This window comes from Pelobates fuscus, chromosome 9 (assembly GCF_036172605.1).
Source record: "Pelobates fuscus isolate aPelFus1 chromosome 9, aPelFus1.pri, whole genome shotgun sequence".
NCBI lineage: Eukaryota > Metazoa > Chordata > Amphibia > Anura > Pelobatidae > Pelobates > Pelobates fuscus.
Genome location: NC_086325.1, coordinates 9472096 through 9490225, shown reverse-complemented (window position 1 = coordinate 9490225; position 18130 = coordinate 9472096). Strand labels below are relative to the sequence as shown.

At 38.0% G+C, this 18130-nt stretch overlaps 1 protein-coding gene and 1 long non-coding RNA gene across 3 annotated transcripts in view; both read right to left on the bottom strand.

Moving 5' to 3' along the window:
* Positions 1-876: 876 nt before the first annotated feature.
* LOC134572261 (uncharacterized) lies at positions 877-1830 on the bottom strand. Its single transcript, XR_010085271.1, has 2 exons — positions 1213-1830; positions 877-1178 (listed from the first exon to the last, which is right to left on the bottom strand). It is a non-coding gene; the product is annotated as an uncharacterized LOC134572261 (long non-coding RNA).
* Positions 1831-2221: 391 nt separating this feature from the next.
* PRX (periaxin) overlaps positions 2222-18130 on the bottom strand; it is a 43977-nt gene continuing 28068 nt past the window's right edge. Inside the window, exons 3-8 of one of the 2 annotated variants that reach the window (XR_010085270.1) lie at positions 14303-14404; positions 11837-11950; positions 10747-10906; positions 10463-10656; positions 2900-9670; positions 2222-2859 (exon numbers count right to left, since the gene is read on the bottom strand). Coding sequence is in view for 1 of the 2 variants with exons in the window: in XM_063431113.1 (XP_063287183.1) it covers positions 3425-9670; positions 10463-10656; positions 10747-10906; positions 11837-11863 (6627 nt within the window). In the remaining variant the exon portion in view is untranslated. Of the gene's footprint in view, positions 9671-10462; positions 10657-10746; positions 10907-11836; positions 11951-14302; positions 14405-18130 lie in introns of both variants that reach the window. The other variant, XM_063431113.1, reaches the window with a different exon arrangement.

The window sequence follows — 18130 nt, the reverse complement described above, 5'->3', positions numbered from 1 at the left end:
GCACCATCAATGATGCAAGTTATGTCACTAGTAAGGCCCCATGAAGGTCCACCCACCCATCCCCAATGAGGGAAGGTATAATGCAGTGGTGGGCTAAGCTGCCTGCAAAGGCCCTATGCGATTCCTGTCCGCTCCCCTCTCTCCTGTAGTACTGTTCAATGTACCGCACGCTATTTGTCCTTCAGAAGAATGGTTTGAGGCTGCAGACCAGACCCTATTGCCCACCCTCCAGCTAATGGCTTGATGGGCAATTGCCCCCTAGCCCCCCTTTCCAGCCCTCGTCATGTTTATTTGCAATTAAACAACTCGCTTTAATTTTGGAGCACACAACAGGGTTTTACAGACCATCGAAACAAAACACCAGTATTTTCAATTAAATGTTTATTAAACATTTTTTTATTAAATGTCTGATTACTACATCAAAACACCACCGATAAAAATAAAAAATAAAAGAAGTGATAATACCCTTTAAGCAGAAGGCGGGTTAGTTTGTTTCTTTACAGGATGATAGCGCACTTCAAATAAAAGGTCACTTTGATAGTATTTAATCATTAATGATGATGGTAATACAAACATTATACATCTTGTAGTAATCTGGATTTCCCCATAATTAGGCCACATACAATGAGAATTGTTATTACAAATTACAAGAACGTAGATTTCACACCAGTTTGTGAGGCGAGGAGCTCCTTCACAACCTTCAAAAAAGATGATTATACAAAGAATACGTCAATTTAACCCATTGCTATTCACTATCTCTGCTCCTCATAGAAAAATCGAATTTACTGCCCTCAATATACACCGTACTTCTACCCAGCAGAGAGACGCGCTGGGGGCCATATTGTTTGATGAGGATTCTTGGCAGGTAGTGAGGTCTTTCACAAGACAACACATATAGGGGACGCCAGCTTAACAGGGGGCCATGACTTGGGACTGATGTAGGGTGACGCGAGTTTGGCAATATGGCTTTGGAGATGTGAAGGTCAAATATTAAAACCTAAATATGTGGTGTCGTTAAATGTGTGCGTCAGTGTTTGAAATCTGTTTTAACAGGTAACCAGTATCATTACGCAGCAAAGCAAACGGCAGTATTTTCCATTTCATTTACAGAGCCACAATTGTACACTTGCCATTGAATAGGCCTATGGTAAACAAGTAGCTCTCCAACTGATCTGGAACTACAGGATACGTGCAATAAGGCACCAAGGAGACTGGTTGGTGCCCCCATCAGAGCAATAAGGCACAAAGGAGACTGGCTACTGACACTCACAGGGCATTAAGGCACCCAGGGGACTAGTTAATGCCCCCATCAGTGAAATAAGGCACCCTTGAGACTAGTTAATGCCCCTATTAGAGCAATAAGGCACCAGGAGACTGGTTAGAATCAGTAACAAATTTATAGTAATTGCTGGTAAAAAAGCAATAATGAAAAAAGGACAGTAATGATTGTAGGAGGTCACTCTCAGTACTTGGGTAATAAAGCACTCGAGAAAGCTGCAAACTAAAATCTAATTTAGTCTGATTTACCCCTAAAATGAAGAAACCAAGATAAGAATACGTCAAGTTAAAAAGCTTCCTGCTATGTGTATAAATAACCCCGACTGCTAAATAGCGTGTGAGGTGCTCTTACCCAACATGGCGCCGGGTAAACATAAGTAATCAGGTGCTCCTGTTGCCCGGATTTACTTTGGAAAATAAATTTATAAATAGACACGTGTTAAAAAACATATTATTTTACAGATCTCCAGAGGGTTTAGCCCAGGAGAAGCACTAAATCAGGAAACTGTAGCTTTAAATAAAGTGGATTTAAAACATATATTGATAACCAAAAACGCGCGATGGCGTCTGACACTGCGCATAGAAGGATGGCTAAATGGTGCCGTACATTGGAATGGCTCTTTAAAGAGGCTAGGAGGCTTTTTTTCTGGTTTATGAGCTTTAATGCTGCGTAATTTTACTGGTAGAATAGAATAATGGACACGTTCTGTCCTGGCATGATTGAAACACATCTGGCTCTGAAAGTGTTAATATCATAAAATATATCATTATAAATAAAATAAAAAAAAATACAACAGGTGTCAGATAAAAGCTATACATCCAGATTAATATTGCCCATTGCTAATATAATTCACGCTGTTTCAGCAGAGTGTGTTGAGATGATTTAAACAGATCTTGTACCCACGGATACACAATGAGTACGTAACCCTCTTTACGTCAAGCTGTTACTGAGCACCGCAGTAAGTGTTAGCTCACAAGTTTCACAATACATTATTAGAATCTTAAGTTTCGCCATGTCTGATTTTTAGTGAATTGCCCACATTTTGGGTTCTAGAGGATTGCCAGTAAGTAAATTCACAAGTAAAACATAACAGCTGACCCATCAGTATTTTATTCATTCCCTAAATAAATGGTTCTCGATTGTCATGGTCAACTGACAAGGACACTGTATATGTGGTCTAACAGACTGCCTGTTCTTGGTTAGATAGTTGTGGTGGTTACAGCAGTGTGCATAATATGGCTTTATTTCTGAATAAATGAGGGTAAAATATTTAGTCTCCATCTGTCCTAGAACAATCATGGTTGAAGAGGGTGGTGGACCACCATGGCCAGGACCTCGATCAAGTTCAGCTTAGAAGACGATCATCAAAGAAACTTACCAGGCTTTTCACTAAGGTGAGAATTCAAAGTGGATTTCAAATTTAAAGTTTAATTTGCTGAACTAAAAACATTCTCTAAGTCAGCTATGCATTTTTTTGAGTTCGGTTACTCTGACTTTAAATTTGAAATTCACTTTCGATTCTCACTCTAGTAAATAACACAACGAGAGGGAAGACAATAAAGAAATGTCTCGTCCTGTTTCTTTCAGGTGATCAGTCATCAATCGGTGTTCTCTTTGAACATTTTTTTTCCTCTTTTGTCTATTTTGAACCTTCTGACCTCCATTATCACATTTCCAACCCAATCACTTTCCTCCAGTAAAATGGTACATATTTGCATTTGATATTTACAGTTTTTAAAGTGAATACGCAAATCATACTTCCCCCTGACTCTATAAAAGGCTTTCTGTGTTTGATTTTTACATTGTAAAATCTGATTTGGTGCGTTGAGAATTTCATCAAGAACTTGGAAGCAAAGCTCATGCTAAGGTCTCACCAACCCAAAAGATACTTCCACCCTCCCAGTCTAATCCCCCCATGTCCACATGTACGATATGCGGAGCAGCTTGTTTTAAATAAATAAAGGCTACTCGCAAACACACACAGAAAAAAAAAGTATCACCTCTCTTTTGACTTTTTCCAAGGCCGCTGTTCTTTGAAAATGAAAGATAGAGAATGAGTAAGAGCATTAAGGCTGCGTCCACAGCCTGTAACAAATTAGCACTGTTGCGATAAAAAGTTCTTGACTGAGTAGTCAATTGTCTCATCTATATGGACAGTGTTTTTTCTGTTACAGTCTCTGTCTTGATTTGCTTTGTCGTTGTGATTTTCAAGAAGCCTCCAGCAACCTTTTCTTCTACTGTATGTTCCTCATGGTGGGTTGTGAATCCCACCTTCGGCATGCCAATTGTGAACCCTTCTTGGCAGCCCTCCTGTGTGATTTCACTTGTCTGTGTTGATATCTCTGTCTCTGGTTTGGGACTGAGAGATAATTTGGGTATTTTATATTTTTTTTCTTTACTACTTTCCCCTTCAGTGTCCTTCTCAATCCCGCTATTGTCCACTGTATATTCCCCTTTGGATTTACTTGACAGAAACCCCAGAGAAATTTTCGACCTCCCTGATTTTGCATCTCCTTCCCCCTTGGTTTCCACATCTGTTTTGGCAGGAGAACTACTAAGGTGTTCCTCACCCTTTTCTTTCTTCTTAAAGCCTGAAAAAGACTTAAATTTAGATGTAAAGGAGCTTTCGTGACTTTCCTCTTTGTAATCTTGGTCCTCACCCTTGACCAACTTTAAATTCATTTCCACATCAGATTCTTTGCCCTTGTGTGGAGTGGAAATTTCCAGCTTGGGCATTTTGAGTTTTCCCATTTTTGCTACACTGTCCTGCGATCCATTCACCTCATGGTCATCATTTGGGCGGCCAGATGAACTTGTGCCATTAACACTAACATCCCCTGCATTTCCTTTAGAAGAAGAAAATCCTAGCTTGGGGAACTTTTTCTTTGAGGACTTGCCCTCAGGACTCAATTCTGCATCAGTATCTCCACTAGCAGAAGCATCTAACTCCCCATTTACTTCTGCCCCTTTGGTTTTACCTCTTCCAAAGGATGGCTTCATCTTTATTTTTGGCATCTTGATCTTCAGTTCTGGGCCTTCACCTTCTAAGGTGATATCTGCATCTGATGTTAAAAGAGCTGCATTTCGCTCCTTGTTCTTTCCTAGTGAAAAAATATTTCTTCGGCTTTTCTTTCCCTCATGTTGGTCTGATTCATGGTCAGAACTTGGAGTCTTTACACTGATTTCTGCTTCTTTGACACTCGATTTTATCTTTGGTGTTGTTAGTTCCACATCACCTGGAATAGGTTTTGGCAAGCTTATTCCAAACTTGGGTAGCTTTACTTTGTATTTCTTCCCAGATTCTTCCTCTGTTGTACCATGGTCTTTGCTGGCCTTTTTGGTACTAATCAATTCTGTCTCCATCTCCTTCGACCAACTGTCTTCTAGTTTTGCTCCATCCACATTATATTCGGCATGTGCTTTGATCTTTGGAGTGGATATTTCCACATCTGGCATCTTGAAGGCAGATTTCCTTCCTTCTAAATCTTCTTCCAGATAAACATTCATATCATCATCTGACTTCCAACCTGGCATGCCAATTGTTGGCATCTTGATTTTGGGCATCTTGAGACCCACATCTATTTCTAAATTCTCAAGACTGGATGATTTGGGGACTTTTACCTTGGAATCTGCACTTAGAGCCTTGGTCTGACCACTTTCCAAAGAAATGTCACCTTCAGTTTCACTTCCTGAAAATCCAACATCAGGAATGGAGATTTTAGGCATTTTAAATTTCAGTTCACCTCCTTCTTCGGTTGGATGCAAGGATTCTGTTGCAGCACCAGTGCCTTCTTTCGAAATTCCAAATGAGGGCATCTTGATCTTAAACCTTCTGCTGTTTTCAGAATCCTCATGATCTGAAGTCTTTGCAACATCTTTTACTGTCTTTTTGTGGTCACCTTCCATTTCTACAGAGCCATCATCTCTACCTTTCATAGGGCCCACTTGAAGCTTAGGCATTTTTATTTTGAAGCCCATTTTCCCTGAGTCTTCAATCTCTTCAGTTTTGACAGCCTTAACATCCAATTTGGTGGTTTCTTCATCAACATTGGAGCCACCAAATTTAGGTAATTTTACTTTTGGCATTTTTAATTTTAAATCAGGAAGTCCGACATCAGGGAGGGCTACATCAGCTCCATGTGTCTTTGCGTGGTCTCCAGTTTTTGAACCATCCTTGCTAAGGCTGACTTCAAGGTCCAGTTCTGGAGCTCTAATTTTGGGAGTGGATATTTTGGGCAACTCTACAGATGGCATACTAAACCTTCCCTCTGATGTGGATGTCTCCAGCTCTGTTCCATGCATCTTCAACTCTCCTTCAATAAATGGTATGCCTTCTTCATCTGATTTGCCTCTTGACAAAGAAATATCAAAGTGAGGCATTTTTATTTTAGATCCCTTGATCTTTGCTTCTGCTTCACCGGTTTTATATTTACTGACTTCAGTGTCCACTTTGGCATCAACAGTTCGGCCATATTCTCCAAAGTTTGGCAGTTCGACTTTTGGCATCTTCAATTTCATGTCTGACTTTTCTAGGGCAAATTCAACTTCTGAGGTGGGTTTGGGTAAACCAATATCTAATTCCAGACTTGGAACAGAGACTGATGGAAGTTTAGGTATTTTTAAGTCTCCTTCATATGCTTTGATATCTGCATCAGAAACATCCACTTCCGCCTTTGGTGAAGAGATACAAGGCTCAGGTTTAATACACGGGACAGAAATCTGCAATGATGGCACTTCCTGTAGTGTGGAGGTTCCAAGTGATGGTATTCTTATTTTTTCACCAATATCTAGGCCGCTGATCCTTCCTGATAATTTTGCTTCTGCTTTTGGCAAAGTGACATCTGCTGATTTCTCACTTTTTATCCCAAAAGAAGGCAATTCAACTTGGGGAACTTTGACTTGAATATCAGGTAAGTGAAGGTCTTCTTTAGAACCTTTTACAGCAAGTTCTAAATCAGGTGTTTTGACTTTGGGAGGTGACATTTTAAAGGTGGGCATTTTTATGAAAGATGTTTTTCCATCACTTTCTTTGCTATCTACCTCCACTTTGGTTTCTTTTACAGCTTCTTTTGCTTTCTTTAGTTTAACTTCAGGAGGGCTGACTTCCAGTTTGATGTCAGAAACATCTGCTTCTTTTTTTGAAATTCCAAATGAAGGCATTTTTATTGCAGGCATTTTCATTTTCCCCTTTCCCTTCCCATTGGAGCTGCCTCCATCTGAGGAAGTATCTGTACCACCAGACAATTTAGCTGTAGCAACTTTGCCGTGTAATTTGGTGTTTTCCATCTCCACATCAACATCACTTCCTTTGCTCTTGCTTCCAAATTTTGGCATTGAAAATTTCGGCAGGTTGAGTTTCACTTCTGGTATGTCAATACTGATATCGGAAGGTTTATGCTCAGTGTGAGAAGTTTCTCCTTTTGGAATTGCAATATCTACTTCTAATTTTGGTGCTGAGATATCTACCGTGGGAAGTGTGACCGAAGGAAGCTTTACCTTCCCTTCAGAATGGGCATCGATTTGACCAACTGATACTGCTGCCTTTGCCTTCTTTGTTTTTGTATCCATTTCTAGAGCTGGTTTAGAAATGGCCACATCAGCTTCTTGCTTTGATTTGGGGAAAGTAATCCCAAATTTTGGCATTTTCATCTTTGGAGACTTAACTGAGATTTCTCCTACTCCATCCAGAGGAGATGTTTTAATATCTGCCTCCCCACCTTTTTTAAATTTGGGTCCAGAAATTCCAAGTTTGCGGAGAGAAAACTTTGATGTTTTCAATTTAATCTCACTATCAGTGGCCAATTCTCCTGTCACTTCTTCTTTGCTTAATCCTTCTATGCCAACCTTTGGCAAACTTGCATCAATGTCAACATCTGGTACCTTTGGTGCTGTAATGGCAACGGAAGGCATCTTCATGGATGGTAGTTTCAGTTTAGCTTCTATGCCCTCTACATCTGGCCCTTCTAGTTTCACTTTTGGGAGCTTAATGTCAGATGTTTCCTCATCTGAGGGCTTTCCTAATCCTATCTCAATTTTCGGCAGGCTTATCTTTGCTCCTCTGTCAAAAAGATCCACGCCTCCAAATTCAGGCCTCTTCATTTCTGTGCTAGCTCTTGGTAAAGAGATGTCACTAGTGATCTTTGGAACATTAATTTCAACAGACATTTCTTTGGTCACATCAGTAAGCTTAGGGAAAGTAATTTTTGGCATCTGCACATTGCTGTCTGGTTGTTCAATAAGAACATCTGATCCCTCCAGTTTGACTTTCTGCAAATTGAAATCAATGTCAAACTTTGGTGTGTCTATCTCAAGTGATGGTATTTTGACAGATGGAAAACCCAATTTTGAATCCCCAATCTCCCCATCAAAGGCAATTGCATCAGATCCCACTTTTGGAGCCTTCAGTCCTATTTTGGGCTTCTCTACAGAAATGTCAAAATCTGCTTTTGGTGGGGTTATGTCAACTTCAGCAGGTTTTATCTTGGGAACTGAAATATCTAGTTTTGGAAGAGTGAATTTATCCCCCTTCTCTGTCAGGTCCCCTTCTTTAACTTTTGACTCTATCTTTGGCATATGAATACCAATTTTTGGGGGTGATACTTGAGGTTTTTCAACTTTTGTAGACACTTCCAACTGGGGTAAAGATACTTTGGGCATTTTCAACTTCAGGTCATACTTACTGGCACCTTCCAAGTCTGGTGCTTTGATATCTACTTTGGTTGTGGGTACAGTGACTTCCAGTTTCCCTGGTTGAATGTCTGGTACTTTTGGCAATGAAATAGCAAGTGACGGCACCTTTATCGAAGAAAATGCTACTTTACCCTCAGACTGTAATTTAGATTCTTTGTCTGAAATTTCCAATTCAGGGTGTGGTATATCAGGCTTATCTTTGGATGGTGAAAGTCCAAAACTCGGCAATTTAATTTTAGGCCCTCTCAGTTTGAAATCCTGCCCCTCACTTTCCAGTTTTCCTGTTGTGACTTCATCATGAATTTCTCGTGCTTCTATCTTTTCTCCAGGTATGGAAAGGCCTACTTTAGGCAGCTTGAAGGTCACATCTGGAATTCCAACTGAGAGTTCAGCTTCAATCTGATCATGTTTCAAGTCCACCTGTGGGATGTCACCTTTAATCTTCATAGAGTCTGCATAGGCGTCTTTAACTTTCATTCCAATTTTAGGAGGACTGGCTTTAGGCATCTTCAATGTTACATCTGGAATTCCAGTTTCTCCAGAGATATCTAAATCTAAGTTTGCCTTGGGTAAAAAAATATCAACTTTAGGAGCGGAAACATCCAAGGATGGCATTTTCATGGACAATTTTTGTTTTCCATCAGGACTATCGCCTTCCAGTTTGCCTGTGGGGAAAGAAATTCCAATTTCTGGAGTTTTTATAGAAGGCATTTTAAACCTATCTTCAAATGCTTTCACCTCAATATCTTTTTTTATTTTGGGGGGAGAGACTTCCATCTCAGCAGTGGAGGTTTTTGCAGACTTGCCAAACGTTGGCAGTTTTATTTGGAAACCTTTCACAGCACTTCCAGTTGGCTCATCTACAACCACACCTTCAGGTTTTGCTAGGCCCAAGTCCATGTCAAGTTTAGGTGGGGCAATTTCCACAGTGGGAAATGTAATCTCTGTTTTGGGTTTTACTTCAACAGTGATGTCTGATTTCTTATCACAAACTGATGTGCAAATTCCAACTGTTGACACATGGGGTGTGCTAATTTTTATATCTGGTGCCTCCACCTCAATGTGGGAAGATGGAACTTTAATTTCCACATCTGGAATTTTGGCTGAAGCATTCATCATAGCCATTTTAATACTTTCTGTTGTTGATATCTCTTGTGTATCAGTCTTCATTGTTCGCAGAGGTATATCAAGTTCAACTTGTGGGGTTTTGGTTTCAATCTCCAACTTTGGAACAGAAAGTTCAACTTCTGGTTTTGACACTGTGGCTTCTACTTTAGGTTTTTTAATTTTAGGAACAGAGATTCCAAACTTGGAGGCAGGTTTATCCTTTTCTTCTGTATCAGGACTGCCTTTCGGTAATGATGTCTTGATTTCAGGGACTTCCACAGAAACAGCTCCTGCTGCTGCTTCTTTGACTCTTAGACGAGGAAACTTAATTTTTGCCCATTTTTGTTCCACATTGGAAGCTTTTGTGGTAACCTCGGCTGTCTTGGTTACAGTGCTGGTCTCAGTCACAGATTTCATTTTTAAAAGCTTGGAGAATTTGGGAAAGGAGAATTCAACGTCTACAGGTGGAATCTCCATGCTGCCCACGGATATTTCAGACCCTTTCAAAGCTTCCATGGAACCTTCTTCTGAAACCTTTACTTGACTTGGAACCTTCTTCTTTTTCTTCTTTACCGGCGTAAGGCTTTTAACGGTCTGAAAAGACATATAAAGACATGTCTCATTAGTAAATTGTTCAGTCATTTGACCTCATCATTATGGAAAACTGTATAACACTAGTTATAACACTGGGAACAGCTGTGGGTATACGTTCTAAAGTTGGACGACACCCTGCCCCAAAAAGCCTTACTAACGCCACTTTCCATTACCTGTCATCACTAATCCACAAATATCCTCCAGCCCTAACAATGACATGCTCCTTGCATCTTCTCTTATCACCTCTACCCATGCTAGGCTACAGGACTTCTCTCACAGGACACCAACACTCTGAAACGCACTCTCCCCAAGATATCAGACTTTCCCATAGTTTGCCTTTCGTTAAGCGCTCCCTAAAGACATTTGTGTTCAGAGAAGCCTACCACTAAACTCAGTAACTAACGCATTCCACTTACCCAATAAATGTTCTCAACTCACGCTTGCAGTGCACACCTCCTGTTTCTCAACTGTCCTATCCATCTAGATTGTAAGTTCCCACAGGAATAGTACCCTCAACTCTGCCTCTGTGCCAAATGTTGTATTGTCTCACATGTATTGTTCCTTTGCCTTATAATTTGTACCAATTCTGCCCATCTACAGTGCTGCGGAATGTGTTGGTATAAATAAAGTATAATAATAATTCCTGCTGAATGATACCAAAGTTTGTACATAAGTCCATGAATTCTGTGTAAACCACTAAACTAAAACTACATTAACAAAAAGATGGAATATAAAAGTAGAGAGTAAAGGAAATGTATACCATGTAAAGCAATTGATATAAACTGGATTTACCATTTTAGGCATTTTTGCCTTTGGACCCTTGACCTCCACACTTCCAGAAGTTGGTGACACTGTGACATCGGCTGATGGCACGGTCCTTTTTAGGCAGAAGGAGACTTTGTATTGTTCAGCACACTGCAGGATTCTCAGAGCATCTTCATACTTCACATTTTCGAAAAAGACACGGGCGCTCAGGATCTGGTCACCTATTGGAAAGAGGAGGGGACATTGTTGAGGGCTGCCGAGAGCTAGAAGGTGCGTATATGGCCAAAATGCCCAACCGTGACTGGTCTTACCTTCTAAAAGAGGCAAGGTTTTGGCAGCGGGAGAGTCTTTTAGGAGGTCTGAGATGAAAAGTCCTTCTCTACCTCCTCCAGAGATACTGATGCCACTCATGCCACTTTGGGGTTCAGTCTCTACTATCACTTCCACCATCTCAGAGGCTTTCAGTTTTTCCTGTTGAGCAGACATATAATGCACATTATTAAGGATCTAAATGTGGCACCCATCCAATCGCTTCAGTGTCTCAGCCACTCTCCTAACTACCATCTTAGATTGCGTGTCTCTCAGTCTATATCAGATGCTCAATGACATTTGTTGAAAAACACTGTAAGTGTGCAAACTTCACTTAAAGGACGACTGTAACCTCAAAACTATTTTTTGTATTTAACACTTGTATTGATAGTTTTGGTCACCATAGCAATTCAAAATAAACAACCAAATGATAATCTTTTAGGTAAAATGTATAGTGTAACGTAACATAACAATAACACAATGGAGGCATTCTCAGGCAGTCATACGAGTTATTATAGAGTTATAAAGGTATATAGATTCAATTATAAGACCGTTAATCACAAAGAGGTAGGATCATTGAATAGTGGCATCTGAAGGTTATTGTGGGGCAGACTGGGCCCTTAATGGTGTGATTTACCTACGCTTGGCTAGCCAAGGGGCTTCACATCTTACTCAAAACTATTTATTTTTTTTAAATAACCTTTCATCAAATATTGCAAGAAAATAGATGTTTTTTTTATTATTTAGTTTTAATGAAGTATATATGGAAAAAAATCTTCCTCCCTATCTTTAGTATATGACAGAATCCTTCAGCCATATACATACACCTTGTATCAGACCATGTTTCTAAACTGATAGTCTTTATGGTCTTCCTGCCATGTTTCTGAACCATAAAATGAGATGAAATTAGGTTTGGGGGGTTATAAGATGAGAAAAGGGGCCCGATTTCAATGTGCACTGACACGGGTAACAGTTATAACAACACGGTAATCATGCAGAGAATTTGTTATATGTTTCAATTTACTTGTACAATGTCTGCCAATCTGAAATATATGCTTCCAATAATCACCCCGTGAGACACACCGCTACTACCTCTGTGATGTTGATGTGAGTCTCCATCCTGGCGTCGATCTCTCCGCAGGTTTCTCTCTGTACTTTCTGCTGCAGAACTTTCTTCAATTCTGCGTGCAGCTTTTCCTTCTGCGCCTGAATGTAAGAAACATGCCAAATCCCTGGTTTAATTCACAGAAATCACTTTAAACAGCACGAAACCCCTATCAACAAAGAGGGAAATAACTACAAAAGGCGGCTATTCAAATCCGTCAATAAAAAATATCTTAAAATCGATTTCAATCAAATGTTGAAGAAATTTGTTATACGAGGGTCAGTCAAAAATGATCCGCACTCCTGTTATATTAAAATTTCGGTTAGCTGGTCACTGTCTCCCCAGTCACTGCGGCTCCATTGTGAACGTGTTACGTCAGTTCATTTGTAAGTGCGGTGCAAAAAAAAATGTCTGCCCCACTTGTGATTTGCAAGAGAGAAGAGCAGCGTGCCGTGATCGGGTTTTTATCGAAGGTGTTAAAGCATCCTCCCTATAGTCCTGATCTTGCTCTATCGGACTCTCACCTGTTTGGTCCCCTGTAAGCAGCTCTACGAGGACCAATATTCACCTCCAGCGATGTGTTCGTAGCTCGTAGCAAAGTGTATTGAAAAGCAAGGAGATTACGGAGAGAAATTATATATTTGTCTTTTCTAAAACTTGACTAAAAGAAATTCTACATCCAGAGTGAGGATAATTTTTTTCTGACCCTCGTAAATCGGCTATTTTAATACTTTGTGAATGAAGACATTATACCAGGTACTATGACACCCCCTAGTGGGGATATGAAAGTATAACACCGCACAATATTACTCCCAGCAGTCAGGAATAAGACTGTATATGTATATAAGTATCAGGATATCATTGCGTTACCAGCAGTCTTAGAGGGTGAAAAAGCAAGCAGCGGTGGCTAACTGAGCTATAATGAGGCAGCTGCCTCTGTAACCCATCCTCGTATCATGGAACTGATACAGTGTGAATAGAGTAACACAGGAATTCTGTCAGGATCCCCTCACTTCCCAAGGCCTGCAGATTGGTCCGTGATGAACGAAATTTCACAACAAAACAGAACATATTCCCAATTCTTTCATCTTAGAAACTTTCCTATTTGAAACTACTTACAGTAAACTCAGGGCTGTCAGTATCTTCCTAATTTGGAGATTTAGGGGATCGATTTACTAAACGAACCATTTGCTAGATTTAGACTAAAACTTGACATAATTCTAAATAGTTTCCAAGCCGGCCCTCTGACAGTTTGCCGCGTCCGTTTTTACTTTTGGCTGGTTGAACTCCTACGCTTGTGAAAAGGTTAAATTCCCTGACTGCTGCCTTCTGGGCATGAAACGGTTAAATGTCCATTGGTGTTTTCCAAAAAGGTTAAGGTGTACTATCAGTTCTTCAATTGCACGTAAAGGGTTAACTTTTACTGGTGGTTCCGCTAACGATAAGATTAGATCCCATTTCCTTGTGGAATGGTTAAAAACACGTGGCCATTCTCTCTCTGCCAATGAAAGAGTTAAACCCCCTATTGTTATATCCCAATTGTTGAAGGGACGCTCTACGCACAAACACAGCTTTAGCCAAATGAAGCATTTTCGTATTGCCGTTAGTGTAACTGAGTGTATTTAGTGTATAGAACATGCCTCTGCAGTCTTACTGCTCAATTATCTGCCATTTAGGAGTTAAATCACTTTGTTTCTATTTATGAAGCCCTAGCCACACCTCCCCTAGCTATGACTGACACAGCTTGCATGAATACAAAATGGTTTAATTTTCAATCAGATCTGACAGCACAGTGTGTTTACTTTAGAAGTTCATATCTCCTGCTCTGTTGAATGAGCTTTAATCACACACAGGAGGATCCTGCAGGCTATTAACAGAGAAGGAGATAAATTCTAAATTAAACACAATGTGCAATAAGGGAAGCTAAAAACTAGACTCTTTTTCAGGATGTGTGCAGGGAGGATGTGTGAGTCTCAGCCAGAGGAGGTGTAGCTAGGGCTGTATAAACTAAGTGATTTAACTCCTAAAAGGCAGACATATTGCAGGGGCAGGATATATACACAAAAACTACATTCTCTTAATTGTTAAATCCCCTAATTGTTAAATCCTGCTTGAGAAATCCCCATGGTTGCTACATGAAGTTGTTATGGTGCGAGTAGGTTCCTGGGCACCGATTTACATCAAGAGTTTAAACGGTTAATAAATGGTTTAACTACAAAGTGTTGAATCCAGCACTCACTCCCTCTGCCCGTTTCGACGCAGTCCGAGACATGATTCAGGAATCTGATAGGCTAAAATCATCAGCTAAAGCACTCAATGCACATTTCTGAAGGCGTTTAGTGAATGGGAATGACCCCTCTGTTCTGGATGCCCAGGAATAGGCTGATGCCCATTGCACATGGATAACCCCCTTCCACCCCCACCCTACCCATGAAGCTCGCACTCATTCTCACCGCTTGGTCCGAGTCTTTGACTTCCTCTGGGGACAGATGGGGGCGGCCAGCGGGGGGAGACCTTTGCTTCAGGGGACTAAACTTATCTTTTACTTTTTCTGCCTGGAAATAAACGTTTAAAAAAAGTCTGATTAAATGTGTGTGTGTGTGAATCAGACATTATATTATATAGCAATGTGTGAATCAGACATTATACTATATAGCAATGTGTGAATCAGACATTATATTATATAGCAATGTGTGAATCAGACATTATATTATATAGCAATGTGTGAATCAGACATTACATTATATAGCAATGTGTGTGAATCAGACATTACATTATATAGAAATGTGTGTGAATCAGACATTTTATTATATAGCAATGTGTGTGAATCAGACATTATATTAAATAGCATTGCTATATAATATAATGTCTGATTCACACACACTGCTATATAATATTTCTGATTCGCACACATTGCTATAATAGCAATGTGTGCGAATCAGAAATATTATATAGCAGTGTGTGTGAATCAGACATTATATTATATAGCAGTGTGTGAATCAGACATTATATTATATAGCAGTGTGTGAATCAGACATTATATCATATAGCAATATGTGTGTGAATCAGACATTATATTAAATAGCAATGTGTGTGTGAATCAGACATTATATTATATAGCAATGTGTGTGTGAATCAGACATTATATTATATAGCAATGTGTGTGAATCAGACATTATATTGTATAGCAATGTGTGAATCAGACATATTAAATAGCAGTGTGTGTGAATCAGACATTATATTATATACCAATGTGTGTGAATCAGTCATTATATTATATAGCAGTGTGTGTGAATCACACATTATATTATATAGCAATGTGTGTGAATGAGACATTATATTATATAGCAATGTGTGTGAATCAGACATTATATTATATAGCAATGTGTGTGAATCAGACATTATATTATACAGCAGTGTGTGTGAATCAGACATTATATTATACAGCAATGTGTGTGAATCAGACATTACATTATATAGCAATGTGTGTGAATCAGACTTATATTATATAGCAATGTGTGTGAATCAGACATTATATTATATAGCAATGTGTGTGAATCAGACATTATATTATATAGCAATGTGTGTGAATGAGACATTACATTATATAGCAATGTGTGTGAATGAGACATTATATTATATAGCAATGTGTGAATCAGACATTACATTATATAGAAATGTGTGTGAATCAGACATTATATTATATAGCAATGTGTGTGAATCAGGCATTACATTATATAGCAGTGTGTGTGAATCAGACATTATATCATATAGCAATGTGTGTGAATCAGACATTATATTATATAGCAGTGTGTGTGAATCAGACATTTTATTATATAGCAATGTGTGTGAATTAGACATTATATTATATAGCAATGTGTGCGAATCAGAAATATTATATAGCAGTGTGTGTGAATCAGACATTATATTATATAGCAGTGTGTGAATCAGACATTATATTATATAGCAGTGTGTGAATCAGACATTATATTATATAGCAATGTGTGTGTGAATCAGACATTATATTAAATAGCAATGTGTGTGTGAATCAGACATTATATTATATAGCAATGTGTGTGAATCAGACATTATATTGTATAGCAATGTGTGAATCAGACATTATATTATATAGCAATGTGTGCGAATCAGACATTATATAGCAGTGTGTGAATCAGACATTATATTATATAGCAGTGTGTGAATCAGACATTATATTATATAGCAATGTGTGTGAATCAGACATTATATTATATAGCAATGTGTGTGAATCAGACATTATATTATATAGCAATGTGTGAATCAGACATTATATTATATAGCAATGTATGTGAATCAGACATTACATTATATAGCAATGTGTGTGAATCAGACATTATATTATATAGCAATGTGTGTGAATCAGACATTACATTATATAGCAATGTATGTGAATCAGACATTATATTATATAGCACTGTATGTGAATCAGACATTGCATTATATAGCAATGTATGTGAATCAGACATTATATTATATAGCAATGTGTGTGAATCAGGCATTACATTATATAGCAGTGTGTGTGAATCAGACATTATATTATATACCAATGTGTGTGAATCAGTCATTATATTATATAGCAGTGTGTGTGAATCACACATTATATTATATAGCAATGTGTGTGAATGAGACATTATATTATATAGCAGTGTGTGTGAATCAGACATTATATTATATAGCAATGTGTGTGAATCAGACATTACATTATAAAGCAATGTGTGTGAATCAGACATTATATTATATAGCAATGTGTGTGAATCAGACATTATATTATATAGCAATGTGTGTGAATCAGACATTATATTATACAGCAATGTGTGTGAATCAGACGTTACATTATATAGCAATGTGTGTGAATCATACATTATATTATATAGCAATGTGTGTGTGAATCAGACATTATATTATATAGCAATGTGTGTGAATCAGACATTATATTATATAGCACTGTGTGTGAATCAGACATTACATTATATAGCAATGTGTGTGAATGAGACATTATATTATATAGTAATGTGTGTGAATCAGACATTATATTATATAGCAGTGTGTGTGAATCAGACATTATATTATATAGCAATGTGTGTGAATCAGACATTATATTATATAGCAATGTGTGTGTGAATCAGACATTATATTATATAGCAATGTGTGTGTGAATCAGACATTATATTATATAGCAATGTGTGTGAATTAGACATTATATTATATAGCAATGTGTGTGAATGAGACATTACATAATATAGCAATTATATAGCAATGTGTGTGAATGAGACATTATATTATATAGCAATTTGTGTGTGAATCAGACATTATATTATATAGCAATGTGTGTGAATCAGACATTACATTATATAGCAATGTGTGTGAATGAGACATTATATTATATATCAATGTGTGTGAATCAGACATTACATTATATAGCAATGTGTGTGAATCATACATTATATTATATAGCAATGTGTGTGTGAATCAGACATTATATTATATAGCAATGTCTGTGAATCAGACATTATATTATATAGCACTGTGTGTGAATCAGACATTACATTATATAGCAATGTGTGTGAATGAGACATTATATTATATAGCAATGTGTGTGAATCAGACATTATATTATATAGCAGTGTGTGTGAATCAGACATTATATTATATAGCAATGTGTGTGAATGAGACATTATATTATATAGCAATGTGTGTGTGAATCAGACATTATATTATATAGCAATGTGTGTGTGAATCAGACATTATATTATATAGCAATGTGTGTGAATCAGACATTATATTATATAGCAATGTGTGTGAATGAGACATTACATTATATAGCAATGTGTGTGAATGAGACATTATATTATATAGCAATTTGTGTGTGAATCAGACATTATATTATATAGCAATGTGTGTGAATGAGACATTATATTATATAGCAATGTGTGTGAATCAGACATTACATTATATAGCAATGTGTGTGAATGAGACATTATATTATATATCAATGTGTGTGTGAATCAGACATTATATTATATAGCAATGTGTGTGTGAATCAGACATTATATTATATAGCAGTGTCGACTGTGAATCAGACATTATATTATATAGCAATGTGTGTGAATCAGACATTATATAGCAATGTGTGTGAATGAGACATTATATTATATAGCAATGTGTGTGAATCAGACATTATATCATATAGCAGTGTGTGTGAATCAGATATTATATTATATAGCAATGTGTGTGAATCAGAC